The 26,196-nt window shown below is 40.9% G+C and overlaps 1 protein-coding gene across 1 annotated transcript; it reads left to right on the forward strand.

Moving 5' to 3' along the window:
* Positions 1 to 593: 593 nt before the first annotated feature.
* On the forward strand, positions 594 to 22,486 carry LOC113026125 (protein FAM102A-like). Its single transcript, XM_026174581.1, has 12 exons — positions 594 to 802; positions 1,077 to 1,333; positions 14,172 to 14,292; positions 14,588 to 14,617; positions 16,126 to 16,242; positions 16,330 to 16,376; positions 16,454 to 16,614; positions 16,725 to 16,826; positions 17,086 to 17,299; positions 17,845 to 17,963; positions 19,290 to 19,359; positions 19,437 to 22,486. Exons 2-12 carry the CDS (start codon positions 1,161 to 1,163, stop codon positions 19,480 to 19,482), a joined length of 1,200 nt encoding a protein of 399 aa, XP_026030366.1. The 5' UTR covers positions 594 to 802; positions 1,077 to 1,160; the 3' UTR covers positions 19,483 to 22,486.
* Positions 22,487 to 26,196: the final 3,710 nt, after the last annotated feature.

A 26,196-nucleotide genomic window follows, 5' to 3' on the forward strand; every position in this document is an offset into this window, starting at 1 on the left:
TGTGAACCAGTTGCATGTGACACCCCTAACAATGCAAGCTTTGTCCCTGATGTAATTTAAACAGGTGAGTTTTCAATAAATTCACCCCTCTACAGATGTTATGATCATAAGTTCCTACAGACTGAGATAGTTTGTGTATCAGGCTGTAAAAATGTTTATTCCTACTGTAATGCGAGACATATTAACCTTTGAGTCTACGGAGGAGCAACTCACTCACTCAAGTAGGACATTAGAGGAACTGCAGGGTGGGGTTTTTTTTTTTTTTTTTGGTGTTTTACATGTTTATAGAGTCAGGTCTGTCCACAGTTAAAGCGATTAGATCTAACAGAATTTTCAGACGGTTTGATTTAGGATTTATTCTTTTATTTAGGATTAGAGATCTTTTGGAAATTTCTTTCTATAATTTTGAGGAAAAAATCTGAATTCCGACTGTGCTTTTATACTATATTTTTTCTATTTTTCTAAACATTCAAAATAAATAAGTAAAATTAAAATTCAAAAGAGCCCCCATTCCCTTCCAGTGGCCTTCCTCTTCATGTTTGTTTTTAATGCAGTTCTTGGCCCCTCCTCCTCTTCACATGCGCCTCTGCCCAGACTTTGCGGACGGTCCCTGACTTCCCAGTGAGGCGTTCAGGGAGCCGCTCAGACTCACCGCCTGTCGAAGTGTGAGCAGCAGGAGGGGAAAGTTGGTGTGTTGGAAGAAACCACCCAGACCCCAGTCCTCTGCAGCGGTGTCCAGCTGTGCTGTTGTGGGCTTTTTATTTTTTTAACCATGCACGTGGAGCAGCTGATCGTCGGAGCGGTAAGCTTGTGTGTGTGCGGAGTGGTGTGGGTGTTTGCGTGGCAGCTTTTTTCACCGCGAGAGTCTGATAATGTTAGAGAGGCACACAAATAAAAAGTCCACACATCTGAAAGTGTTTAAAATCACATAGTCGTCAGTTAGGAGTGCGTTAAATTGTATTTAAGGGATATTTTTGTGTTGTGGAGAAGGAAAAAACATCATTAAACTTGATATTTCCAGTTCTAAAAACCTGTAAATGAAAGCGAGAGACTTTCTTCTTCCCTTTCTGTTTCAGAAATGATTAACCTAAAAGCAAAGAAGGTTGTTCCTCCTCCTCTTTAAAGCCCGAGTGTTTGTTGTTGTTCATTCATCTTCAACCATGAGCACCCTCCAGCAGCTGGGCACCATGGCCTTCCTCATGAAGAAGAAGAAGTTCAAGTTTCAGGTGCACTTCACTCTGGAGGAGCTGACAGCGGTGCCTTTTGTGAACGGAGTGCTTTTCTGTAAGATCCGCCTGGTTGATGGTGGGGACTTTGCCATCTTATCGTCCAGGTATGTAGGACACCTTCCTCGTTGTAAACCACTGAAAGCTGCACTGCATGAACTGACTGCTGTAAATGTAATCCCTCTTCGAGTCTGTCTCCGCTCTGCCTCTGTTTCTGCCGGGTTTTCCACCTCAGATGAGCCTTAACAGACCTTAAACTGGCAGCCATGTGTTACTTCACCCTTGGCTGTGCTTGGAAAGTCTCCCAACTCCACCTTTCACTACACTCACACTGGGATTTACCCAGAAGTAACACACCCTTTGGTCCTTTTGGCTCATCTCTGGGGTGGTGCAGTGGTGTGTTGTTAGTTTGCTGAAGGGCTCCTGGGCAAAGGGGACTGAGGAGCGATAACGTCAGAGGCTGGAAAATGATGCCAGTGTAGTGGATTCCTATAACGGCCACTTCAGGTTCCAAAAATGAGTCACTCCCCCATAGACTATATATTTAAACGATGGCTGTAAATAAATTCTCCTCCCGCACATTTGTTATTAAGTTGGAAATCTTTACTTTTTTTAAATTTCTGCCCCCAACATCTGTCACAGCAGATGGTTGGTTCTGCCGGAGGTTTCTTCCTGTTAAATAGGATTTTTTCCTTCCCGCTGTCAATATGTGCTTTGTCATAGGGAGTTGTTTGATTATTGGGGTTTTCTCTGTATTATTGTAGGTAGGGTCTTTACCTTACAGTATAAAGCATCTTGTGGTGGCTGTTGTTGTGATTTGGCACGATATAAATCAAACTGAATTGAATTGCTGTAAATTTGGACCTTTTAACATGGGAGTGTATGGGGACTGATTAACCGCTGGAGCCAGCCTCAGGTGGGCATTAGAGGAGTTGGAGTTTGTGGGTCTTCCAGGTTTACATCAGTTTTGAGCAGCTGAGGTTGCTATTGAAAGATTTGAGATAGTTGAGTAGAACATTTCACCTCATGTTTACATATAAAAGGTGAGACTGTATAATGAACAGGTGATAGCAGAAAAGCTTGTCTGTCCAACAGCCTGGCGACCTGAAGTGATCCAAACTGGTTTGGTCAGGAATTAAATCCGCCAAAAACTCTCCATCAAACCACACCCCTTCTTTATTATTCTGCTTCTCTGTGTGGGTTAAACAAATGAAATAAAACACTGTAGTGGATACACAATGGGTTGTATCCAAGATGCAGCCTCTGGGGCTGAAAAAGTGAGACAGTCTCTGTAGACTCCTGTGTTACAGTGTCCAGCAGAAATAAACATGATATAAAAAACTGATTTGGCCTCTGTGGATAATTTCCCCCTTCATAAAAACTCTATGAGGGTGAATCATTTTCTAACTCTTCTGATTGGATACTGAAAGTGGAAAAAAAAGATTAGAGGTCAGGGGCAGTAAATGAACAGGTTTAATCCAGTCTTGATTTATAGCAGAGCTGGAAAAGACAGAAGAAGACAGTGACATGCTAAAAATACGCCGAGTTGAGGGGGAGATGGACAGAATGACATAAAGAAACACAGAGGAAAGACTTTAACACTGAGACTTTGAACCTTTGACCTGGAAACAGAGAGTGAGCATCAAGAGGTTCAGACAGATATCTGGGCCAGGTGGATAAAAACCCTTTAAAGTGATCTGTAAAATCTGCAGGCCAGTGCTGCAGTGAACTGAGAGAACGCCGAGTCAGCATGTTTACTGCATGCAAATAACTGTTACTCTGAGTTCCAGGTATTCATGTATGACAGTTACCTAACTTCCCTGTGAATGTAAATGGGTGGTGCATTAAGACTGCAAGACAAACAACAGAGCAACAGGGCAGAAATGTTATTGTACAAATATATTCATACAAATATTTGGATTGGAGGCTTTTATTTTAAAGCACTGTTTGACTGTAGTTTCAAAAGTCAGACTTTCCTTTTGAATCCCTGATTGTATGTATGGGCAAAAAACCAATTTATTCTGAACTTACAGAATGAAATAATCAGAACCTGCAATGAAGCGTGCACTAGTGTTAGTTCTTTTGAGGTTTTCATAGCACATCTTCCCGCTGTAGCCCTTATCAAACCACTATCAGGACCCAGCCTATGAGGTGACGGAAAACATGTCAGATAAACAATAATAATCTGACATATTCTGTTCCTGCTGCCAAAAGCCCAAAGAAGGAGGGCTTGTTTATCCTACCACATATAAATGTCATGCATATATACTGTGCATCAGTAACACATTAATGTAGGTCAGTAAAATCAAAACACTGCAAACAGTAAACAAAGGAGCATACGTGGCCTAAGTATGTAGCATTATTAACATGGATATCTTATCTTTGGGTTAATTTAAGCATGTCAATAGACTGCATTGGTCTGGCCCTTGATGTGTATCCTGCAAACATGGCAGAATCAGCGATGTTATCACTGACGTCAAAACTGGTCATAATGTGATGGCAAAAGCTGCACGGCTGCTGCCGGTGTTTCCATGCAGAATAGAGGTCAAGAAATGAATGTCAATCAATCCTTTCAACAGCCAAAACAAATGGAAATGTCTTTGTTCTTGAAATCAAATTCACTGGCATCCACAAGCTTGTATTGCCGGACTTTTACGCTACTTACTTATACCAGCGTGTAAGCTTTGAATCATTGTGTTTTTCATGGGAAACTTACTTATCTGGCCTTTCACAGCCATCACCTCTCAGCCTTCGTCAGTGACATAAACACCATGATGCCCCCGGGGTCAGTGTCATTATCGGCAAGCTCAGGAGGAAAGGTCAGAGTCTCCAGAGAAAGAGGTCAAGAGTTTCTTACTCTTCACTCAGTGGTGGAGAGTGTTTTGTTTGTTTCATTTCATTCCAATTGTTAAAAGGACAGCACAACAACATTCCTGTACATAATTTTGCATTTGACTAGACTAGGAGAGAGATCTTATTAACTGCTTGACCAATTTAGAGTAATAGAGTGACTCGGTCCTGTCCTGGTGAGATGAGGTAGACACCGGACAGGACAGTAAAGCCATTAAATGTACACCTAACACCTGCCCACTAAAAGAAAATGGTGAAGAAAATGACTGCTCTTGGAGTCCTGCCACGGGATTCTTGCATGCATTTTCACCTTAAAGTTTTTTCATGATAACCTTTAGGTGTAACAAATATGTAAAAATTGCATATAAAAAGTAGTAGACGTGGATCTGAGCCTAACCCTGAGCAGGTGAAGGCCAACCTGGTGCGTGCGAGGAGCTCAAGGAAGCCTCCCACATTCATTTCCAAAGAATAGGCTGAGTAATATCAACCACCGTCCAACAATCACATAATCCACTCATCATGAATCAGAGTAGCCATGAATGGGCCATTTTATCGCACATTTGTACATGTGTGGAGCGTATTTGTATTTTGGCATTATATCAAGTCCATTGCTCACCAAGTAAATACCTGTGGAGGTGTACTTGAAGGAGGGAGAGCATCAGTCCAGTCCGATCCGTGCTTTTGTCCTTTTGTGAGGCATGTTTTTGCTCGCATAACTTTTCTTTCTTTCTGTGTTTGCTGGTTTTTGAATGCATCCTCTCTCACAGAGGTGTGCCTCTGTGCTCAGAAGCTAAAAATCCTACACTGTTATTGATTCTTTGAACTCCTTACCAATTATACAGGGACGTCTTGTACTTGAAGGCCATTAGGGATGCACTGTGCGTGATTATCAGTTACTCTTTGTTCTTTGTTCTTTGACTGGAAAGTAAACGGTTATCTGTTTGTGCTGTTTATCAGCTGCCAAGAACCAAGTCAAGCTCACATTTAAAGAAATTCCTCTCTTGTACTTTAAACAATGGAAAACAGGCGTCACCCGAGACTTCAGCCAGTGTTGCACAATCGACAAACAACTGATTTATTGAAGACCTCCAGCTCCACAGCACAGCAAGTGGCTGATTTTATCAGCAGGGTCCTTCAGTGTTGTTCAGGCATTCCTCTGTAGCCTACAAGGTTAATACTCCAACACCGAGACATACCTTTATATTCACAGATTTGTTTTTCCTACAATCTGCAAAGGCACCAAATCTTTTGGCACTTTCAGCTTCACTGAGATAAAACAGCCATGCTGTCTACTGCTGATAAGAGAGTGAATTTACCTCTTTATCTTTTTGAGGCCTGTTATGCACCTGACCACATATTCATTTTTTTTACACTGCAGCAGGCTCCAAATATCTCCACACCATTGACCTGGAGTGGTACTCCCAATACACTGTATTTCATTTAAAATGCCCTAAAGTATCTTTAAGATTTGCTGCTATGTGAATAGACCTAAATTGAATTGAACTGAATTGAATTGTTGCCTAAAAGCTGGTAGGCACTTCCTTAGCATGAAAGCCAAAAGCATGGTAAATGCTTAAAAAAAGGATAGCTATACCTAGAAGCACCATGAAAGCTCGTAAATATAACCACAGACTGTATATAAGAACAGCATTTGCTGATTTGTTGACTTAAGGTTTGAAGTTTCTGTGACATCCATAGAGATGAAATAGGATGTTTACTGTAGTTATTAGCTATTAGCAGGTAATGCTACTTTGGTTCAGCAAGCTGCATGTGTAAACTTTCCATAAAGTTTCTGTCACCCGAGCACAGATTTATCAAAGGGGAAGATTATCTATAGAGGCTAAACTATTTTATTTTATATCAGGATGCAAACATGCTGATTTCTGCTGTAAATTTGGACATTTAAACTTTGGAGTCTATGTGGACTGACTCACTTTTGGAGTAAGCCTCCAGTGGACATTAGAGGAACTGCAGATTTTGCCACTTCTGTGTTGGCTGCCTTTTGTTATAACTATTTTATCATGTCTCGTTTGCTTTATCTATACAAACAGATAAATGTAAAGTGAGGTGTTTCATGTTGGATTCATCTATTGACAGGATTAGTTCCAGGTCTTTTCAGGTCACTTGGCAAAAAGTTCCCACTCCCTTTCAACATGTAAATTAATCAGAACGTTTTTTTTTTTAAATGTATTTTGTATAGTATTTTTCTCTCTCTTATTTTCATTTCTAAATGTACCTGTATATTGTTCACATGTTGAAATAAAAATGACCAAAAAATTACCAAAAAGTCATGACTGTTGAACAGACAAACTTTCTTCTGTTTCCAGTCTTTAGCTAAGCTGAGTGCTTGCTGGTTAGAGCCTTTCCTTTTGCATATAAACATGAGGATAAATGGTTTATCTAGAAAAGTGACCAAGTGGAAGTTCTTGTGTCGTTGGTTGTCTTGGAATGGGATTACAGTACGATCAACCCAAGTAAAGAAGACCAAAATGCTGACAAAACAGAGAAGGACTAGCAGAAAGGTAAACAAGAAAACGCTTCTCTTAAACACATGAAAACATATCAGCTTCTTTAAGGCTCAGTTTGATATGAATTTAATTAATTAATAAATCTTGAATTTATTTTCCCACAGCTACTTTTTAGCCTGTGGTCTCCAGCATACAGTGCTGTGAGGAAACCTCAGGAGGCAGGGTTTCTAGTAGAAGTACTCCTTAAAAAAGGGAAGTGTGAGCTGTCTGGTCTGCTGTCTGGCTTCACTAGAAATAGTCGTTTTTCTGTTTGAATGCTCAGCGTCAGGTGTGCTTCAAACTGCTGGAATACAACAAACTTTAAAGTTCCTACAAATACGGCTGGAATTGGGAAGTTTATTTAAATAGAGACATACACGGAAACATGCAACGGTAAAAAAAAAAAAGTACTGGAAAAAGGAATTTAGCATTCTGGGGCCAAGCTTAGTCATTTATCATGACTGCTGTTCGTAGATGATATATGCGTTGTGTGCTGTAAAACAGGTACCTTTTATAATTAACATGGTTTTTAAAGGATGTGGTTAACAAACCTCTGCCTTTAGATTGTTTCTTCAGTTCCTCTTTTCTGTTTTAAGATCTGGAAGTCTCTTTAGATTCTCAGAAAACCCAGAGTACTCCCTGCATCACTGCACTGATACCATAAGATGTATAATCAGGTTGTGCCAATCTCGCACTTGTGCACGGCCTGTTAAACAGTGAAAATGTATGAAATACTGCGGGCCTGGATGAGGCTTTGTTTAATGTTTTATAGAGCACTGTAAATACACTCATGTGTTGGTTTATTACTTTCAGAGCAGAAATATGGCTGAAACCATGCATCAAGTTCATCACATGGGATTTTTCTTTAAAATTATTATTCCTGTAAGTGTTCTCAGAATATTCCTGGTTGACTGTCTGTTGGTTGGTTTGTTTGGAGATAATGATAGCTGTTATGGAGAAAAGCTTCTAGTTTGATTACTAGAAAAGGTGGGACATAGACTACTGTCTACATCCCACCTTAGGACACACCTGCATTGTTCCCTTGATCTGCTGACATTGGCTTCCAAGAGGGTCCTGTCTTACAAACCCATATTATGAGGCTAGAGAGGTCGTGCTGGTATTTGGAAGGATATAGTTTAATAGCCAAGAAACATCTAGACTTTTTGTTTGGTTTTTGCACTTCCCTTTCAGGATGATGATGATGGAAACCTGCACGTGGAAAAAATACGTTGATAACTCGCTAATTTCCAGCTCCATATTCTTGTGATGGAATGTGTCAGAGTAGCTATGCATGATTCACAATTCATAATAAGACTATGTTTGTTCTTAGGCTGACGCTCAGTTCATCTGCTGTCTAAAATCTGCTCTCTAGCTCCTCCCTCTTTAAGACAATTTTTATCCATCCATCCATCTTTTCAGCTACTTGACCATTTCCTGCCAGTTATCTGAATTCGGGTCACAGGTATAGCAGCCTAAGCAGAGCCAAACAGCAGCCCAAACTTCACTCTGGCTACCTCCTCCAGCTAATTTAGAGGAAGACCAAGTTGTTTCCAAGCCAGACAAATATAATCTCTGCAGTGAGTCCTGGGACTGCCCCAAGGCCTCCTCCTCAAAACACATCCGCATCACCTCAACTGGCTTCTTTCAATGTGGAGAAGCAGTGGCTTTGCTCTGAAGCCCTTTCTAATGACTAAACTCTTCACTCTGTCTCCAAGTGAGAGTCCTACCACACTTTGTGTATACAAGAGTTTCTTGTATCTTGTGTCATTCCTTAAGTCAGTACCCAGAACTCGTATGCATGGGTAAGGGTAGGAATGTTGATTGACCGATAAAGCTGCAGCTTTGCTTTTATACTGAGCTCTCTCTTCACCACAACAGCCCCTATCCATCATCAAGTTCACACTCTACTCTCCTGTTACTGTGAAAAAGACCTCAACGTACCCTCTCATTGTGACATCATACATGACCAACGGACTAAAACTGAGGTTTTGGCTCACAGGGATTACTTTTACGTACACTGAACTCACAATTAAAAACTTCATTAACGTGAAAATAGATAGTATGCTGAAGCAGTGTCACAATAGTTTGAATCCACTGACTGGTTAGCGGCCTGTTTGTGGTAGTGGTACTCTGGCCTCCCACAGTCCAAACACATGCTTGTAAGGTTAACTGGTGGTTCTGAATGTTTCTCTCTCTGTGTTAGTCTTTTGATGGATTAGTCACCTGCTGAAGTCTACCCTGCCTCTTAAACTATACCAGCTGGGATTACTGAATAGGATGGATGGATGACATGAACATCCACCAGTGGAACAGCATATGTGTGACAGAAAAAAAGGGAAGGGAGACCCATCCATTGTTTACCTCAGTGCTGGGATGGGCTCCACAGGTTAATACCGGCTCACTTTGTTACTCTACCCTTTTTGTTGTGCTTTACATTCCCTAACACAAAGTTGAGGTACAGACTTGCACATTTGGGAGCAGCTCAATATATCATCGCCTGAGTCTATCCCACCTTAAAGCTGCCACCACCCTCGACATACATCTGCTAACCACAGCCTGCTGTTATATAACAACTTATACATCACACTCTGCCAGGTCATGCAAACACACTCCCAAACACACACATACACAACCTGTCACGCTGTCTTTAAATGATTAAAAAAAAGTTATGGCAGGGCAGAAGGTCAGGGTTTGTGTGTGTGTGTGTGTGTGTGTGTGTGTGTGTGTGTGTGTGTGTGTGTGTGTGTGTGTGTGTTGCGCTCATTTGTAACTCAGCCTCATTCCTCAGATTCTTTCTCCAGAAAACAACGACAGAGAGTAATCAGGGAGAGCTGGTTAAGTAAAGGTTTTGAACCCAAACACAGTTGTAGCAGCACTTCCTGCAGTTTGTAACCAAACAAGCTGCAGTGGAGACAAGGCCTTTCCAGGCTATCTGTAATGCCTCATTTGCCTCATTGTACACAGAAACTGTCTCATAGTAAAAACCACACAAAGAAACGATTTACATGCAGCACAACAGTTAGAGTAAAATCTAGATTTATATACTTATCCATGTGTATTTCACCACTGACATCAAATCTTTTTTTTTTTGAGGTAGACCTAGTGAACACACATAGAAACTCAAAACAATGTCACAAATTTGATGTCAAAAATCAAGAAAAACAAAATGATATGCAATTAATCCTACTCATGGCCTCTCATTCAGACATGACAAATGCACTGAAGATGTGAGAAAGATTTTAGTGTATTTTTGTATTTTCACTTGAGCCATAAATACTTTATTTGTTTTTATATGATAAGTGTCAGAGCAGCCATAGATTTGTCCTTAAATGTGTCAATGACTCTGTAATCATGAATTTTGTGCAGGGTGTGGAGAGTGGCCTGGTCCCCGAAGAATCTCTTAACGGACCGTCTTTCCTTTTAAACATGGCTAAAACTTAGACATGTTGACTGATTGCTTCCAGTCTCTGTGTGATTTAAGATGACTTTAAAGCATCAAAAGGACTGCAGCGCAATTTTGTTTTGAATTCAGATGCTGCATGGATGCAGATATAATGCACTGAAATGTGTCATTCTAAGTGTTTGTATTTTCTGAACTTACTTAGATTTTGTTGCTCCACTCTCCATAGTTGTGACAAAGTGACCATGTGACCTGTGCTTGTATCTACCTGTCGTACAAAGGTGCATTTGTGAGGGCGGACGGGCTGTAAGAATAGAAGCTGCAGAACCAGTCTGACCGTTTCCTGCCTCCGTCAGGCAGCCGGCCGCCTCCGAGAGTTTCATGAGTTGCACATTTCAGGTCACCCTTCAGATAAGTGAAGTAGGAAAAGTTCCAGCGATAAAGCTAACGTGGGAAAAGAATGCCTCAGATACTGAGTCATGTACTTATCATGGATTGCATTAAAGCAAACAAAAAAGTAAAAGTTATGTAACACAGTGTGTGTTTCTCTCTGGGGCTGTTACTCAGAATTATTAGCAAGAAAATAGAGGACAGAAACGGCATAAAATACCAAAGAAATTAGTAATGACATGTCCCAGCATGCAGTGTTATCTGTTTTTCATTTCCTGTTTGTCTAAAGTTGGAGTGACGTTTTAAACAGTTTAGCTTTTGTATCACACGTAGTCGATGTATAGGGATTTTAAACCTCAGCAGGCCTTAATAATAGATAAAATGCTACTGTGCGTCTCTTAGCTACATTTTTTTCATGTATAAAACTCTTATCATTACCAATATCTGAACAATAACACAACTTAAAAAGATAAGACTGTTTCCAGCTCCCTCTGTTAGCGCTAAAGGCCAACAAACTGATTCTAAGACTTAAAAATCTAAAGGGTACAAGGATTTTGATGCAAGTCAGCGCAGTTAGATTATTTTTTGAACCAAACAATCAAGATGTGATTGAAGTGCAAACCTTTATTTCTAAGGGTTCAACACAAGTATTAACTGACAGAGGATCAAAATTAGTGTGGAACCCATGCATGTCATGAAATGCTGTGTTTCCTCACCAGATGCTCTGCCAGGCCTTTATTGTGGCCACCTTCCGTTGCTGCTTGTTTGTGTCTCTCTGTAGTTTTGCATATAATAACTGAAAACTGCTCTGTTAGACTGAGATCAGGCGACTGGCTTGTTCCTTGTCTGTGCATTGAGAATCTCTAGAGTTGCTTTTGCAGTTTGTGTGTTTGTTAGCAGTCTAGCCTGCACAGTTTTCATGATATGATTTTCCAATTTTGTGTGATGGTAGATACCAATAACAGCTCAAAAACTGGGTCAAGGTCACATCAAATATGTCAATAAATCAGTAAAAACTCAACATGAGTACTTTGGTTGGCTTGACACTGACTTTCATTGTTAGCGCCCAAGGTCAAAGATGACCATAAAAAACAATTTCACTAGCTGGGCCCACGTCCTCATTTTAGGTTTGACAGTGTTTTAGTAGGTAAAGGTGAATGCTTGGACATGAATAGAGCTGTGGTTTGGGGAAGGCCTCGAAGGGGACTGGCGACGGCTCCCGGGCCTGACAGATCCTCATGTACTAAATAGGAGTGAAGAAGTTAAAGAATTGAGAACAAGGAGGGAGGGAGGGCGGGGCACATAAACGAGAATGAACAGTTTGCGGAACTGGGGGAACCTATATAGATGACACCAATGAGCGCGTTTGGAGGCGTGGTCCCGCTCCTGAAATTCCGATACATAATCTCCAATTCAGTTATAGCACTTGCCTTTCGGGTGTACCTATGCTCTTGTTTGCACTGTGAAGCTCTATGTGGAGAGTTTTGCAGAGTCTTAGTATTAATTCATCCTGCTGCTTCATCAGTAAAACCAGTGACCTGGGTCCACTGGCATAACGCTCCCTCCACCATGTTTGACAGATGATGTGGTGTACTTCAGATCATAATCGTGTTTTTCTCCTTTTCCAAACTTTTCAAGTTAATCTTGGTTTCATCAATATAATAAAATAAAAATATATATTTTCCAGATCCATTATGACTCGTTTAGATTTTTTCCACCAGAGTCTGATCTGATTGTCCTGTTCTTGAGTGTAACCAGTGGTTTGCACCTTCTGGTAAACCTTGTGCATTTCCATACTAACCAGGCTAGCTAGCTGATAACTCCACCCCCTCCAAATATGGCCACTTCTGTATTGTGGCTAAAAGGTTACATTTGTGGTGGCTATGTCCATCTTGGAAACAACTCAGAGAGCTGCAATTCAGATATGTTAGAGATGTGTGTTGGTGTACATAAAATGTAGGGAAGGATCGGCTGGAGCTGCATGGTTTGCATGTTCCAAAGGGCAAAATTACAGGACTATCTGTTCTCAGCAGTGCAGCCGGCTGAGTCTGCATATGTGTATGTTGTGTAAGTGGACAAATCATGCGGCGTTTCCTTTGACATGAGCGATGCAGGGAGAGATAACAGCAGAATTTAACTTTCAGGTTGAGACAAGCCCGGCATGCAGACGGATGGACTGCGTGCAGAAAAGTGAGCTCAATTCATTGACTGCTTTAGTGTTAGTTTACACTGCTGCAGATTCTTCCTCTTTGTAGGTTGACAGCGTGTCTGCACAGGAGGGGCAGTGTGGGCAGCTGTGGCTTCACTTCACAGGTGCAAAGCTAAACTACTGTAGTTAAACACAAAAAATAGAGGTGGGCTTTGTTTTTGTAGACTCTCAGACATGCAGCTGCAGGAAAAGTGCATTTCTGTCCCAGCAGGTTCATTCTACAATAATGTGTCCCCTTAGGCCTAATTTTTGGAAACCATGTAAAGGTCCCCAAGCTGTAAAATGTACATATTTGCACTGTTAATTAACCAGATCAATGGTGGCCCTTCCAGGTTATCCATGTGAGAATCATATCACTAAACCCTATGTCATGCACTCACCAAACCCTGCAGCACAGATATCGAAGACTGTCTTTTCTTACAGGATTTCTTTGTGTTGCATCAGAGTTTGTACAGTTTGTCCAACCCTGTTTTCGCCCCTTTGCTTTGGCTTATATTTTAAGTTATTTACGACACCTATAGTGCTGTTCGACTGGAAAGCGTGAGGGCAAGAAATAAAAACAATATGCAGATAAACACCAAATCTGTTTCCAATCAGAGCAAGTGGAAACCCCCTCAGCAGAGTCTGACGTGCCACGTCCCGGGATGAGATCATCTGGGCCATCAGCTGCTCGGTCTCGAGGACGTTCTCTAGAAAAACAGCCAGAGAAAACAGTCCGTGTCGTCCTATTGATCCTGAAGATAATAACACTTCTAATATAAACACATTTGCTCTTTCACATGCTCAGCCTCCAGCATATTTCACCAGCTGTTACAATACCCACAGTTCACTTTGTGCTAATGGGCCAATAAATCCGCTGCAGCCTTGTTTGTTTTCCCCTGCATGATGAAGGCTGGGGTTACATTATTCTGTCGGACAAACCGAATAATGCTGGAATGCTTTTTAATCAGAGTAAAGCATCACATCAGTTAAACCTCTGGGATATCGATTTGGAGGGTGGAATGGTTTTACATGTGGGGGCCACTGATGCTTTTTCCCTCCTCATCTTTTCTGGCTGTTTTTCACTCGTTTTGCATTCAGTGAGCATCAGTGTCGCTGCTGGTAGCACGAGGCGATACCTGGACTCTACAGAGGTTTCACAGGTAGTCCAGCTCCTCCAGGAAGGCACAGCAATACATGCCACTGCCACAGGTTTGCTGTGTTTCCCACAGTCTCTAACACTTTGATTTTATCTATCTATTCAAATGAAGGTCTCCAAAGATAAAATCATAAAGATGATAATATTTGAGCTGCTTTTTAATAGATGTGTGGTAAAGCGAGGACCCAAAAACAGGGCTGGCTGATACATGGGCCATAAACAAAGTCCAAGCAGGTGAAGTGAAGCACAACTATGTGTATATTAAGAAGTCCGATTAAAGCCTTAATTCTCTGCAGTTTGGCTTGTAGGGGGGTGGGGGGGGGGGGGCGAATTGAGGTAAAGGTGCAAACATTTATAGTATAAATTCCAGGATTTACTCTTTACACCTGTTTACACTGTAAACTGTGTGACAGTCTAACTACAGCAGGTACATCTGTGTGTGTGTTTGCAGGGAGGAGGTGCAGCAGAACTCCGTCCGATGGAGGAAGAAGTTCTCCTTTGTGTGCAAGATGAGCGCCAATCCGATCAGTGGAGTGTTGGACCCCTGCATCTGCAGAGTGTCTGTACGCAAGGTAAACTACAACTCCCATGCTCTTCTGGGACATAGAGTGCCTGATTACCTCAACACAAGGCCAAACAATTGTTTTTAGATTATTGCAGAAAATTAGCTCTGTGGGAACATTTAGCTGACGCTAAATTTTTTAATGAACTGCTTCATCAAGCTTTTCAGGCGAGCAGTATCCTCCTTAATTCAAAGGTGACGCCTGCACCTGTCCCACTTTCAGCTCCATACTGGAACCATGTGACGCGTTATGAGTGGTCAGCAGGGTGAATCACCAGTGTTTCTGTGTTTCTGTGTCTCTACAGGAGCTCAAAGGAGGAAAGGCCTTCTCAAAGGTGAGTTTATAACCTGTTTATGTCCTAAAACTGTTGGATGAACTGTTGGACTCATAAACGTTATAGTGCACAGATTTACAGTGCATTAAACACAGTAAAGTCTTCATCTCACAGAGACATGTGACGGGACAGTCATAGGGTGATGACTATAAGCAATAGCCAGTAAAACACTGTGTTTACTGTCTGCTCATGTAGGTTACAGTCAGCTGTTTGAGCTACAGCAGCTGCGATGAATGACGGGAATATTGTCACCTCACTGCAGAGCCATTTTATATCCGCATGTTGACTGCAGGGCTCCCTCTATGCTGAGTAATATGTGTGTTTATCTGTTTGGGGTTTAATGTTTCCCTGGGGTTGTTTTATGGCTCTTCACCATTATTTCTTGCCTTTATTTGATTCTTTCGTGCAGTTTTGGTTTTGATTCAGTTACACTTTGAAGTGTTTTGGCAGCTTTGAGGTTATTTGGTGTTGTTTTGGATGGTTTTCTGTCTCCTTGAGGTGGTTTTATGCACATTTGAGGTTTTCTTGTACTTCTTTTGGGTTGTTTGGTGTCTCTTTGGGGTCATTGTTTGCCTCTTTGGTGGTTTAATGGTCTATTTATGGTAGTTTGTGTGTCTATGTTTTGTGCCTCCTTAAGGTTCCTTTGTGTACCTTTGGGTTCATTTAGTGGCTCTGAAAGGTTTAGTGTTTCCTTTGGGTTGTTTTATGCCTCTTTCGTTTTTGTTATGTACTTTTAAGTCTTTTAATTACTTTTTGGATGTTGTTGTGCATCTTTAGGGTTGTTTTGTGCATCTCTGTAGCTTCATGCACCTCTTAAACGACAAGCATTGGTTTTTATTTGATTACTGTTGGTTTGCATCCAGTTTTTTTGCACCTCATAGTTGTTTTACATATTTTTGTTTTGCTCTTCTTTGTAATTATTCAGTTCCTCCTTTACTGATTGAAACCTCTTTGTAGTTTTGGGCTTTTGTGCCTCTTTTTGTTTGTTTCCTGTGACAAACTGTGGGAAAGACAGACCAATCAGATAAAAGCATGCTTGTAGGCTGAGTGAAGGAACAACTATTTATTTGGTCTGGGACAAATATTGATGATATTTTCAGATTCAGTCCAAGCAGAAATTAGAATGTGCAGCAGCACTTTTGCTGTTTGTGTAAACTCACACACATGCAATCCACCACGAGCTGTGGCCCATCCAGTAGGAAGTAGAGCTGAGTGGGCAGAAAACAGTGAGTGAGGAGGTTAAAGGAGGTCATTGACTTGCACATTAAGTCACTCTCTCCTATTTTCCTTCATTGACTTCCTTACATGAGGGCATGGATTGTCAGCGGCAGACAAAAACAAATATTTTTAACCAAGTGGTAGAAGAAGAAGAAGTCCTGCTGCTTCAGATCTGTGAGGGGAACAAATTAAAAGCCCATGAGCCACACCTGATGGAGACCGTGGTCGTTACAACATGGCTTTTTCATTTTCTGTTGCTTTCTGACGTCTGTCTGTCTGTCTGTCTGCAGCTGGGTTTTGCTGATCTCAACATTTCCGAGTTTGCTGGTTCAGGCTCGACTGTCCGCTGCTGCATCCTGGAGGGCTATGACACCAAAAACACTCGGCAAGACAACTCTATTCTCAAGGCAGGAAAACACACACACACACACACACACACACTGACCTGATTAGTGCTCAGGTCTAGTAACACATCTGTTTTTTTTTTTTTATAGGTAACAATTGGGATGACCCTTCTGTCGGGGGATCCCTGCTTTAAAACGTGAGCTCCTTCAATTTGTCTGAGCAACACATGTAACAATTAAAGCTTTCTTTGTAACACATAAATTATATTTCCAGGCCTCCCAGTACGGCCAAATCCATTTCCATCGGGGATGAGGACCCCAACCTGCAGCTGGACTGTAAGGGGGAGAGCACTGACGCCACTTTGCAGCCACCAGGGGGCATCGTGGAGGGACCTCGGTCCTTCAAACCCCGACAGTCATCAGTGCGCAGCTCAGGTAAGTCGTTGGTGTAGATGTACCTTGATTAATGTAGCGTATTTTTAGGGATCCTAAGGATGTTTTCACGGTTCGAGGTGTTAATGCCGGAGCTATGTTTGTGTGTGCAGGGCTGCCCGAGGAGGGAGGGAGTGTCTCCAGTCCGGACGAAGTCTTTCAGATCGGTCATTTTCGCAGCTCCAGCTACGCCAGCCAGCACAGCAAGATATCAGGTCAGAGAGCTTTAACTTCCTCGTGCAAACGTGCAAAACATGAAGGAAATAAACACAAATAAACATCTGTTTCCATTCTATCCTTTCTATCTCATCCACCCTGTTCACTTTACTTATTTTTTTGTTCCTCTCCTCATCCCCTTCCTCTCATTTTTATTCCTTTCCGCTTCCCATTCCTTTCCTCTTTCTTCTCTTCCTATCAATCTTCCTTTCCTTTCCTTTCCTTTCCACTTCCTTTCCTTTCCTTTCCTTTCCTCAGGTTACAGCACCGGTCACTCTCGCTGCTCCAGCCTGAACGATCTCAGCCACCACAGGAACACCTCCTCCAGCAGCGGCACCTCCTGCGGGCTCGGCCACCCCTCTCAGCCGCTTCCCTCCACCCCCACTGAGCCGCACCGCCAAGCGACCCCCACCAAGCCAGAGAGACCTCCTCCTCCCTCTGCTGTGGCCATCTTGTCCAACAGATCCTCCAGGTAGATAGACTCACACACAGCTGCACCTCAGAGGAAACCCACCTGCCGCTGCATGTTCTCAGCCTCGCTGATGTCATGGCGAGGCATGTCAGGACTCCATGGCGTCGATAAAAGGCCGGAGATGGTTCTCAGGCATGTGTGAACCTACATGCCTGAGATTCTCTGGAAGAGTGTGAAGCATTTGGCTGGAATTCACACACGCCGATACATCTGCTACTCGGAGACCTGCAGTTTTCAGCTTCATCTTGCTTGCACACATTTGCATATATCAGTTAAAAGGTTAACAAGGAACCAACCAACTCCTAGCAGCCAAACCCTTTCCCCTCCCCACTGATTAAAAATATTAATATGTTGATTTTATTTTTTTATTAGTAAGATATCAGTAGATGATTCATGAAGGTGAAACGACAGGTGGGGCAGGTGTCACTACAGAAGAATTACAACCCACAGAGCTCCAGAATGAATTTGTCAGCGCTTCACTGTGAAGCTGTGTTTGTGTTTCAGACGTGACTTTTTCTCTGGTTTGTGTTCGGTCCAACAAACAGGAGGAAGAAGGAACCCGTGGAGAAGCAGCCCAGCTGTGTGGACGACACCCGCATCGATGCAGACGCTATCGTGGACACGATCGTAAAGAGCCAGGACTTTGACAGCAGCAACAACGAAGGTCGGCCAGAGTCCCGATTATCTGGACTTAGTTTCAGCCACAGGACAAATATCAAAGGCAGTATCAGCTTCTGGCTCTGAAACGTGTCAAACTTGCATTAAATCCTCCTGTTGGCCACCAGAGGGCGGCTCCTGCAGCAGCATAAAGATGTCAGATAGCACAGAACTCATCACTTTCCCGATGAAGTCCTGATGAGAATCAGGTTGAACTGGCTTCAATATGATGCTCATTTTATAATTTGATGTCCTCATGAACGTCCAGGAGGACAATTAATCTGTCTGCTGCAAAGCTCACAGGATGATTTTGGTTAAGAAGTGTCTGAGACTTTTACACTTTCCATTGTTACAGTGTACACCTGTAGTTGAGTCAGAGCAAAGTTGGGTTAACCTCTCATCGTACGAGAAACACCAAAGTTTGGAACTAGCTCAAGGCTTGCTCCTCCAAAGGGTTTGGAGGAGTTGGTTCACCTGCACAAGTGAGCCACACTAAGGGTGGAAAAGACCCAGAGTTTGATTTAAACTGACTAAACAGCGCAGGTGTGAAAACAGACTTTATCCTCTTATAAAGAAAGTGGAAATAATTCCAGTTTTGAACCCAGTTTAACATAAACGGATGTTTTTTTTGAAGACTAACGAGTGGCCAATCAGATTTAACTCAGAAATCAGTGTTGAGGGACCAGCAGCACGAGGACTGATGGCGGTGATGGTATGTGTGGGCTCAGTTTCACTTCACAACAAATAAATTCTTTGTGTATTGTGACCTCAGTCTTCTTGAGTACTCATTACTGGACGTTCCACACTCTAGGATATCGCCCCCTGGTGACTGTACACAGCTACGACATCTAAATACCCGTTCACATGAATCAAAACTTGTAAAAAAAACCCGTTAAAAGTAGAAAAAAAGTAGAGTATTGTTTTGGAAAAAACCCTTTAACTTTAGTCATTGTGTCATTGTGGGCAAAGGTGTGGAAATATTTGCTGATACGGGGATGAGTTTTACTGTATTATCGTTTTGGAACTTTTTAAGCCTTGTTTTATTAAAATGAAGTTTCCACCTTCATTTTAATAAAAACATGCAAACTAAACCCAACAGATTGAGTAAAACTAAACTGAAACAAGAAAACTCACTCTGGAAACCAGGTTTGACTAAAAGGAATTTAAAAAAGCTCAAAATTTAAGTTATAACACGTCTGAGCTCCACACAGACACGATGGTCCCTGTAGCAAAATAATGGGCTACTGTATGTCCATCTTTTATATGCAGTCTGTGGTTTTGGGACAACATGTGAGCGTCACCGCAGTAACATCTCTGGGCTCATTTTTTTCAGACAGCAACTTGAGACTGTTTATCAGCAAAGACGGGACCACAGCCCTCAGCGGGACGCATCTCGCCAACAGGTATCATCTCACTCGCCGTATCTTTCTCTCGACGATCATCTTTCATAAAAACTCACCTGTTTCTGTTCTTTTCCCAGAGTAACTCCTGGCATCTTTGAGCCGGTGGTCATCGAGACTCACTGATACCCACGCTCCTCTCGCCTCATTGCCGTCTCTCTGACGTCCGATTGTCTCCGTGCGTGCAAACATGTGCACAAAACTTCATGTGTGATCACCGTGGTGCAGATGTTGAGCCTTCTAGTGTTTTTAATCAGGTGGCGGGACGGGTGTAACACACGGCTACAGTGTTTTCTCAGACAGTAGACTGATTTTAACCTGTTTTTAACCTCTAACAAAGGTCATCATTTCTAATTTTACTGGTTTTAAGCACTTTTAAAACTGCTCCAGCCTGCTTCTGTGTGTCGCGTTATGTTACAGCTCTTTTGGTTAGACTGTGCCCTCTGTTTTAAAGTAAAACTCTTCCTCGTGGAGTAGCCTGTCTTTTAGCGGCGGAAGCCTCTATTTTGCATTTTCTGCAGGAAGTGTTGATCAGGTTTAAATGTGATGTTGAAGAGCCTGATGAGTACCAGGGGGAAGCATGCACAGAAATCAGTAATTCATGCTCTCAAAGAAACTAGGTTAAGGGTCTAAATCTAGAATTTAACCTGTAAACCCAGCAGTCAAACTGTAACAAAACTGGCAGTGAGGCAGATATAAAATAACTAAAAGCAGATCCAGAAAACAGCTTCCAAATGTCGAACGTAAAACATGAAATGAAATCCAAGCAACCCCAAAGAGATTTGAAATAAAACATAAAGAGGAATAAAATGACCATACTAAGCAAAAATTCAAAAATTTATAACAACGCTAAAGGGTCTGAAACTGCTTTAATCAGCTGCACAGTTACATAAAACAGCCTGAGAGACACAAAGACGTATCCTGATTACTACGTCAGGCTTGTGCTCAGAGGCGCGTTTTCTCATAATCCGTCCATGAGTGCAGTGCAGCAGCAAGGGAGACCTAACATATACGAGGCCATGGAAAATCTCAAAGTGAGCCACTTACATTCAGACAGAATTCACCTGTTAAATATTAATCAGTGATGCTGACATTTGAGAAAACCTGTTTATGTTTTCTTCACTAAGCTGGGAGCATCAATTACTAATTTGTGTGTTCAGGTTAGTTTTTATTTTTCCCTTCTGTGACTTCAGGACTTTTTCAGTTTTTCACTCTGTTGTTCGGCTTTTCTTCTTTTCGCTACACTGGGTGTGTTTCAGACGAGTCCCCGAGGACGTCTATAAAAGTTGCTGACTCTGTCACATAATCAGTCACTGAACACTGGTACCAGTGAGAAGCACACCCAGTCAACCTCTGACCAGGGCTTCGTGCACACATTACTTGAACAACACCTTAGGAACCACTGCATTCTGGGAACTGTAGTGCGACACTGAAACAAGGGTGCTTCTGTCAGCTGGTTGGGACTTTAGAGTTTCTGAGAAAATACAGGACAGAAGATGTCAGACTGTGAAAGCTTCCCTTTAACCAGTGGACAGATTTATGGTTTAGTGTTAGGTTGCATTTTAGCCACATGCTAAATAGATATATTTTCAACTTTCAGATAAAGTGTCATACTTGCAAGGCCGTATTAGGGCTATTGGAGATGTGGAAAAAGTATGAGGCTGCGTGAGGTTTGTCAGGGGTAAAATTCAGAGGTAAAAAGTGACAAATGTATGAGACCAAACTGAAAAATTTACAGGACAAAAATGGCAAATTTGAGAAAGAAAAAGAAGGATAGATTAACAACAAACTGTCCAATTTACAAAAATTAATCTGGGAAATTTTGGAGAAAAAGCAGGCAAAAACTAGAGCAATCTTGTCAAATGTAATAGGATAAACGGGGAAAAAATTAACAAACTTCTGACAGATTTAAAGAGAAACACGAATGGTGATCTTTAGTCAAGGATACATTTTGCTTCATTTTTCAAGGTTAAGTTTGAAAAATTCACCAACAGCATCACATATTAATATAAAAGCAAATCGATCTACACGTTTGTTTTGTCCTGCAGGTTTTTCCTCTGAATTTTACACCCCTTACGTTTTTGTCCCTTCAGTGCTTTCAATACGTCCCATTTCATTTCTGTGTGAGAAGAAATCAATGCTAACTTAGCCCTGGATAGATTTGGTAGAGTAAATTTGAAGGAAGTCATGAACAACATGTAGGGGCAGTAAACAGGAGCTGAAGCATCACTTTCACCCCTGTTATGACGCTATCTCGTCAATATTTCTGCCTTTGGATTTGATGAGGACCCAAAAGTCCCAGAGAGACGCTCTTCGTTCAGGCTGAGCAAAAATCAGCCTGGAACTGAAACTAAAGCTTTTATCCTTTTATGTTATTTTAATGTTATTTGATCACTGTGTTTTTACTTATTTACACTGTTTTGCACATGTGAACTCTCCGAGGCGAATTAGAAACCACTAAAAGGAAACAGAGGTGGCACAGTTGTGAAATCTTCTGTTTTTAAATATCTTATTTCATCTCTGTTGGCTTAATGCCCGCAGAGCCTTTGTTCATATGGCTGGCCATATGTAACCATCCATCCTCTGCACTTACTAAGTACTTATTAACTTTTTAAATTCCAATGATCTCATAAACCTGTCATAAATGTGAGGTTTTGTGGGGGCTTTACTTCCTTTCTCAGCCACATTTTATTTCCAACGTTGGCCTTTCTCTGATATTAAGTACACACAAATAGGCTGAATCCAGAATGTGTGCATTTTAAGGCAGGAGATCTATATTGAGGGCCTGCTCTGCTCCACTGCTCCACACTTTTAATGGTACTAGCCCCTCAGTTCATCCACTCTCTAAGAGAAATAGTTTAAGCACCTGTCTCTTTATAAGAACCCTCTTGTTATAAGCCAACTTTCCAATGACTGGTCAGCTTCTGGAAGCCTGCAGAGGAGCAAATCAGGGTTTCTGAGCTGTATTGTCTATTTCATGCAAAACTGACATCAGCACATCATGAGAGCAGAATGTTTTTTGCTCACAGGAACTACTCTTATCAGTGTTTACCTCATTTTTGTAAAATATGTAACGTTATAATATTATATATTTAACAGAAAGTAAGAAATAAACCCTTTTTAACAACAAGTGACATCACAACAAGCTAAGAAATTGACGTTAGCAGGCAAAATGACTATAAGCACAATATTAGCATTGCCTATTTTTGCATCCATCCATTTAGGTGCTCATTCACCTTTGGAACCACAATCAATGTCGTTTTACTTGCTCATAGCCTGCCATTGTTCTGGCTCCACACTGACAAACAAAGCAGTGTTTTTACCAAAAAGATTAACTTCAGTCAGAACTCTGCATTTTGTAGCTTTGGGCAGTCTAGGTTTTGTGCATGTGCTGCAACAAGGAAAATAAAACTCCTTTTTCCTCATTGCTTTTGCAAGGCTTGTGCAGACTTAGCGTGTTGAGCTAGCAGTGATACTGTGGGCTGGTGTTGGCTGTAGTGAGGTCAGTCCCACAGCTGCAGCAGCACAAAGCCTCTGTTGTGCGAGTACTGACAGTATACAATAGATCTTCACCCCCCCACGGGACTCATTTGTGCATTTGTGATTATGTTCATGCTGCAAGATGTGCATGCAGGCCATGCATCTCTGACTGATATGAAAGGATGTACTGTATAATAGACAGTTTTTTTAAGCTTCTGGTGCATCAAGTCATGCAAAAGTATAAGTAAGTTGTAAGCAAGTACTGGATACTTGGGACATCTAGAGTTTTGTTAGGTTCACTACTCCTCAAAAGTTTAGGATTGCTTAGAAAAGTCCTTCTTTGCTGAAAATAAAGTAGTTTTCTTTTTTTATTTAATATAACATTAAATTCATGTTAACTATTTTAAATAAAATGTGATTAATGAAACTGTTAATTATAAATCCTCCAATATTGTGTTAACCATTGGAAGTTTATCATATTAAAAAGCCTGCTAATCATTATATAAAGTCGTTAGGCTCTGTATGTTATCCACAGCTTTCATAATTTGTAGAATATGGAAGCTTGTTTCTGCCACTGAAAGAATAAGTTCTTTTCTCAGATGTTTGAGCTAGGAACTTAGATTTTTTTAGATAATAACCTGAAATTTTCACTTAATCTGGCAAAAACTGTTTTTGTTTTTGTGTTTATTTTCAATAATGGGACAGGCAGAGCTACAGGCAGACATTTTCATGCAGCCATGCGTACTACTCCCTCCACAGAACACAGTAACTGGCTGTCACCAGAAAAGAAAGAGGTTCACAACTGACAAAGTCCATAAGGTGTTCAGATTGCAGCTTCATTAGACGGTAACCATAACAGTCAGACTGGGTTCATTAATGAAGGGAGTAGTACACACTGTTGCATTAGGTAACAGTCTGTCATAGATACATGTATGTATGATACATTAATTTTTTGAAGCACTTTTCTAAGTGATCCCCAACTTTAACCTGTACTATTTAATAATTATGCACCTACCTTTATCGCCATATTTTCCATTAACAGTCCATGTTTGTCATTGTTGTGTGTATGTATGTATGAAATGTGTGATGTGGTAACCATATAGTCTATTTTCCTTTTATTTCCAGACCAGCAGGCTGGTCTGCAGCACAGATCTGTGTGTAAAAGCTTATATTTTATGGTAAGATGTGACTAAACAGTAATTATTTACAGTGCAGCCTGGAGTTACTGGGGAAAGTGTGCAGTAAAGGGATCTGTCTGCTACTGTGATTTCTTCTAGAAATACTTACTCTTTCTTTGTACTTGACCATATGTAACCTTGTGATCTTATTAAGCAATTTCTGCGTGTGGTGAAATGTTTTTTATTATTATTATTATCATTTCTGATGATTTGAAATGAAATTGTTGGGGCCAGGGTTATGTTGCAGTGGTAGCTGTGGTACTGATTTAACAAGATGGGGTTTGGTAAAGGGAATATATACTTCACAAAACATTTTCCACCATATTTTAAAATGTATTTATATTAAAGGTAAAATCACTAAATGTGTAGAAATATAATAAATGCATATAAAATATCTAATATAAGCATTAATGTTGGGTGAAAATAATTTTGTTGAATAAATTGGTGCATTTCTGGGTTTTTGAGAATAAAAAATCAGTTGTTGTTTTTTTGTTTTCAAATGCTTTCTAACTCCGTGCACACATATTTTTACTCCTTGTGTTAAAATATTGGGAAATGTTCCAAGAATAACTACAATGTTAATAAATGTTAATAACTACATGTGAACAGAGGAATTGTGATGAACATGAAAACCAAATAAACTGTCAAAGTCTGGATTTATCTTCTTTCTTTAACTGCCTCATCTCTTTGTTTGCACATGTCACATGATACTACACCTTAACACAAGTGTTATTATATACAGTCACGCCGGAAAAGTTTGTAAGTACATGCAATGAAAATATGGAGACAAACAAAAGTTGAAACGATGCCTTCAGGAGACGGTGGTATATTTGATCAAGAAGAGGGAAACCTGACTTTCTGATCATCATCAAAACTATTATCGTTTTAAGTGAAATTATTCTATAGAAAAGAATAACTACACCTCTGGTGTCAGAAGTCACTTCTTCTTTAGTAGAAATTACTTTTTGGCGTTTTGCATGATTGTCCACCAGTCTCTGATGCTAACCTGCTAAAATCTTTCATCCACTTTTCAAAAAAAAAAAAAGGAAAAATTATCTTTACTTAGATCTGTGCTTTGAATAAGGCCTTATTATCCAGGGTGCCACAAACTCACCGTACATATCAACCCTGCAGCCGGGGAGCTGTGGACCTGATTGGAGCTGATTGGACCTTCTTGATTTGCACTTGGACTCTCTTTTCTCACCTACTGACCTCCTTTTTTGCCATTCACTAGGTAGGTTTAGGCCCTGAGAATTGTTTGGTTTAGGCATGACAGCACCAAAGGACACCTTGTGCATACCTGAAACACGCAAGCAGCAATGCCAAAACGCTGTTATCTGATGCTCCAGGAATGAAAGGAATCTGGTTCTCATTCCTTTCTTTTTTTGAGTCCTCCTTTGGTGGATTTGTCGTACTAAGGATCATTGGTACTGTTGAAAAGTCCAGTTCTAATTCAACTTTGAACTTTCAGATGGATGGCCTCACATTATCCTGTGTCACTGTTTACAGAATTCACAGAGTGGTTCTTCCTCTTAAAAGCTGTCTTTGCTCTGCAATAAAACATGTCAACTGTTACTGTGATGATCCATCAGGACATCAAAGGCCTGGTCTTGACTTCTAGATTTACTGTCAAACTCCAGATATGGAACAAGAAGGGGGAAAAATCATCTTATAAAAAGCATCTCGAAGAAAATCAGGGGCACTTCAACTTAATGAAATATGTAAATGACCTGAAACCAAACAGCTTGAATTTTCTGAAGGACAATGAGAATTTCATTTGCCCCTTACTATTTTCCACTTCAGTGCAGGTATAAAATGATTATCTAATTATTCTGCTTTTATTCACATTAAAATAAAGCAAAAAATGATTTTTATAATGTCTGTCAACAGTATTTTATGGTTTGTGGGGTGATTATAAAATATTTTTTACGATTCTGAATACAATGTGTCAACGTCAATTTTTTCCATTTGTTTTGTTTTTGTGTTTATTTGCCTCAAACATGCGTGTGATGCTGTGATCTATGAAGCTGCAGTAGCAGGTAAACCACGAAGGGGCTTTACAAGGACATGGTCAAGATCATCCAACAAAAAATATTTTTCATGCTGGGAAAAAGACAAAAGAGAATTGAAGAACCTTGGGTTGACAGGAAGCAGCTGAATTTAACCTGGACAAGATCAACAT

This window comes from Astatotilapia calliptera, chromosome 7 (genome assembly GCF_900246225.1).
Source record: "Astatotilapia calliptera chromosome 7, fAstCal1.2, whole genome shotgun sequence".
NCBI lineage: Eukaryota > Metazoa > Chordata > Actinopteri > Cichliformes > Cichlidae > Astatotilapia > Astatotilapia calliptera.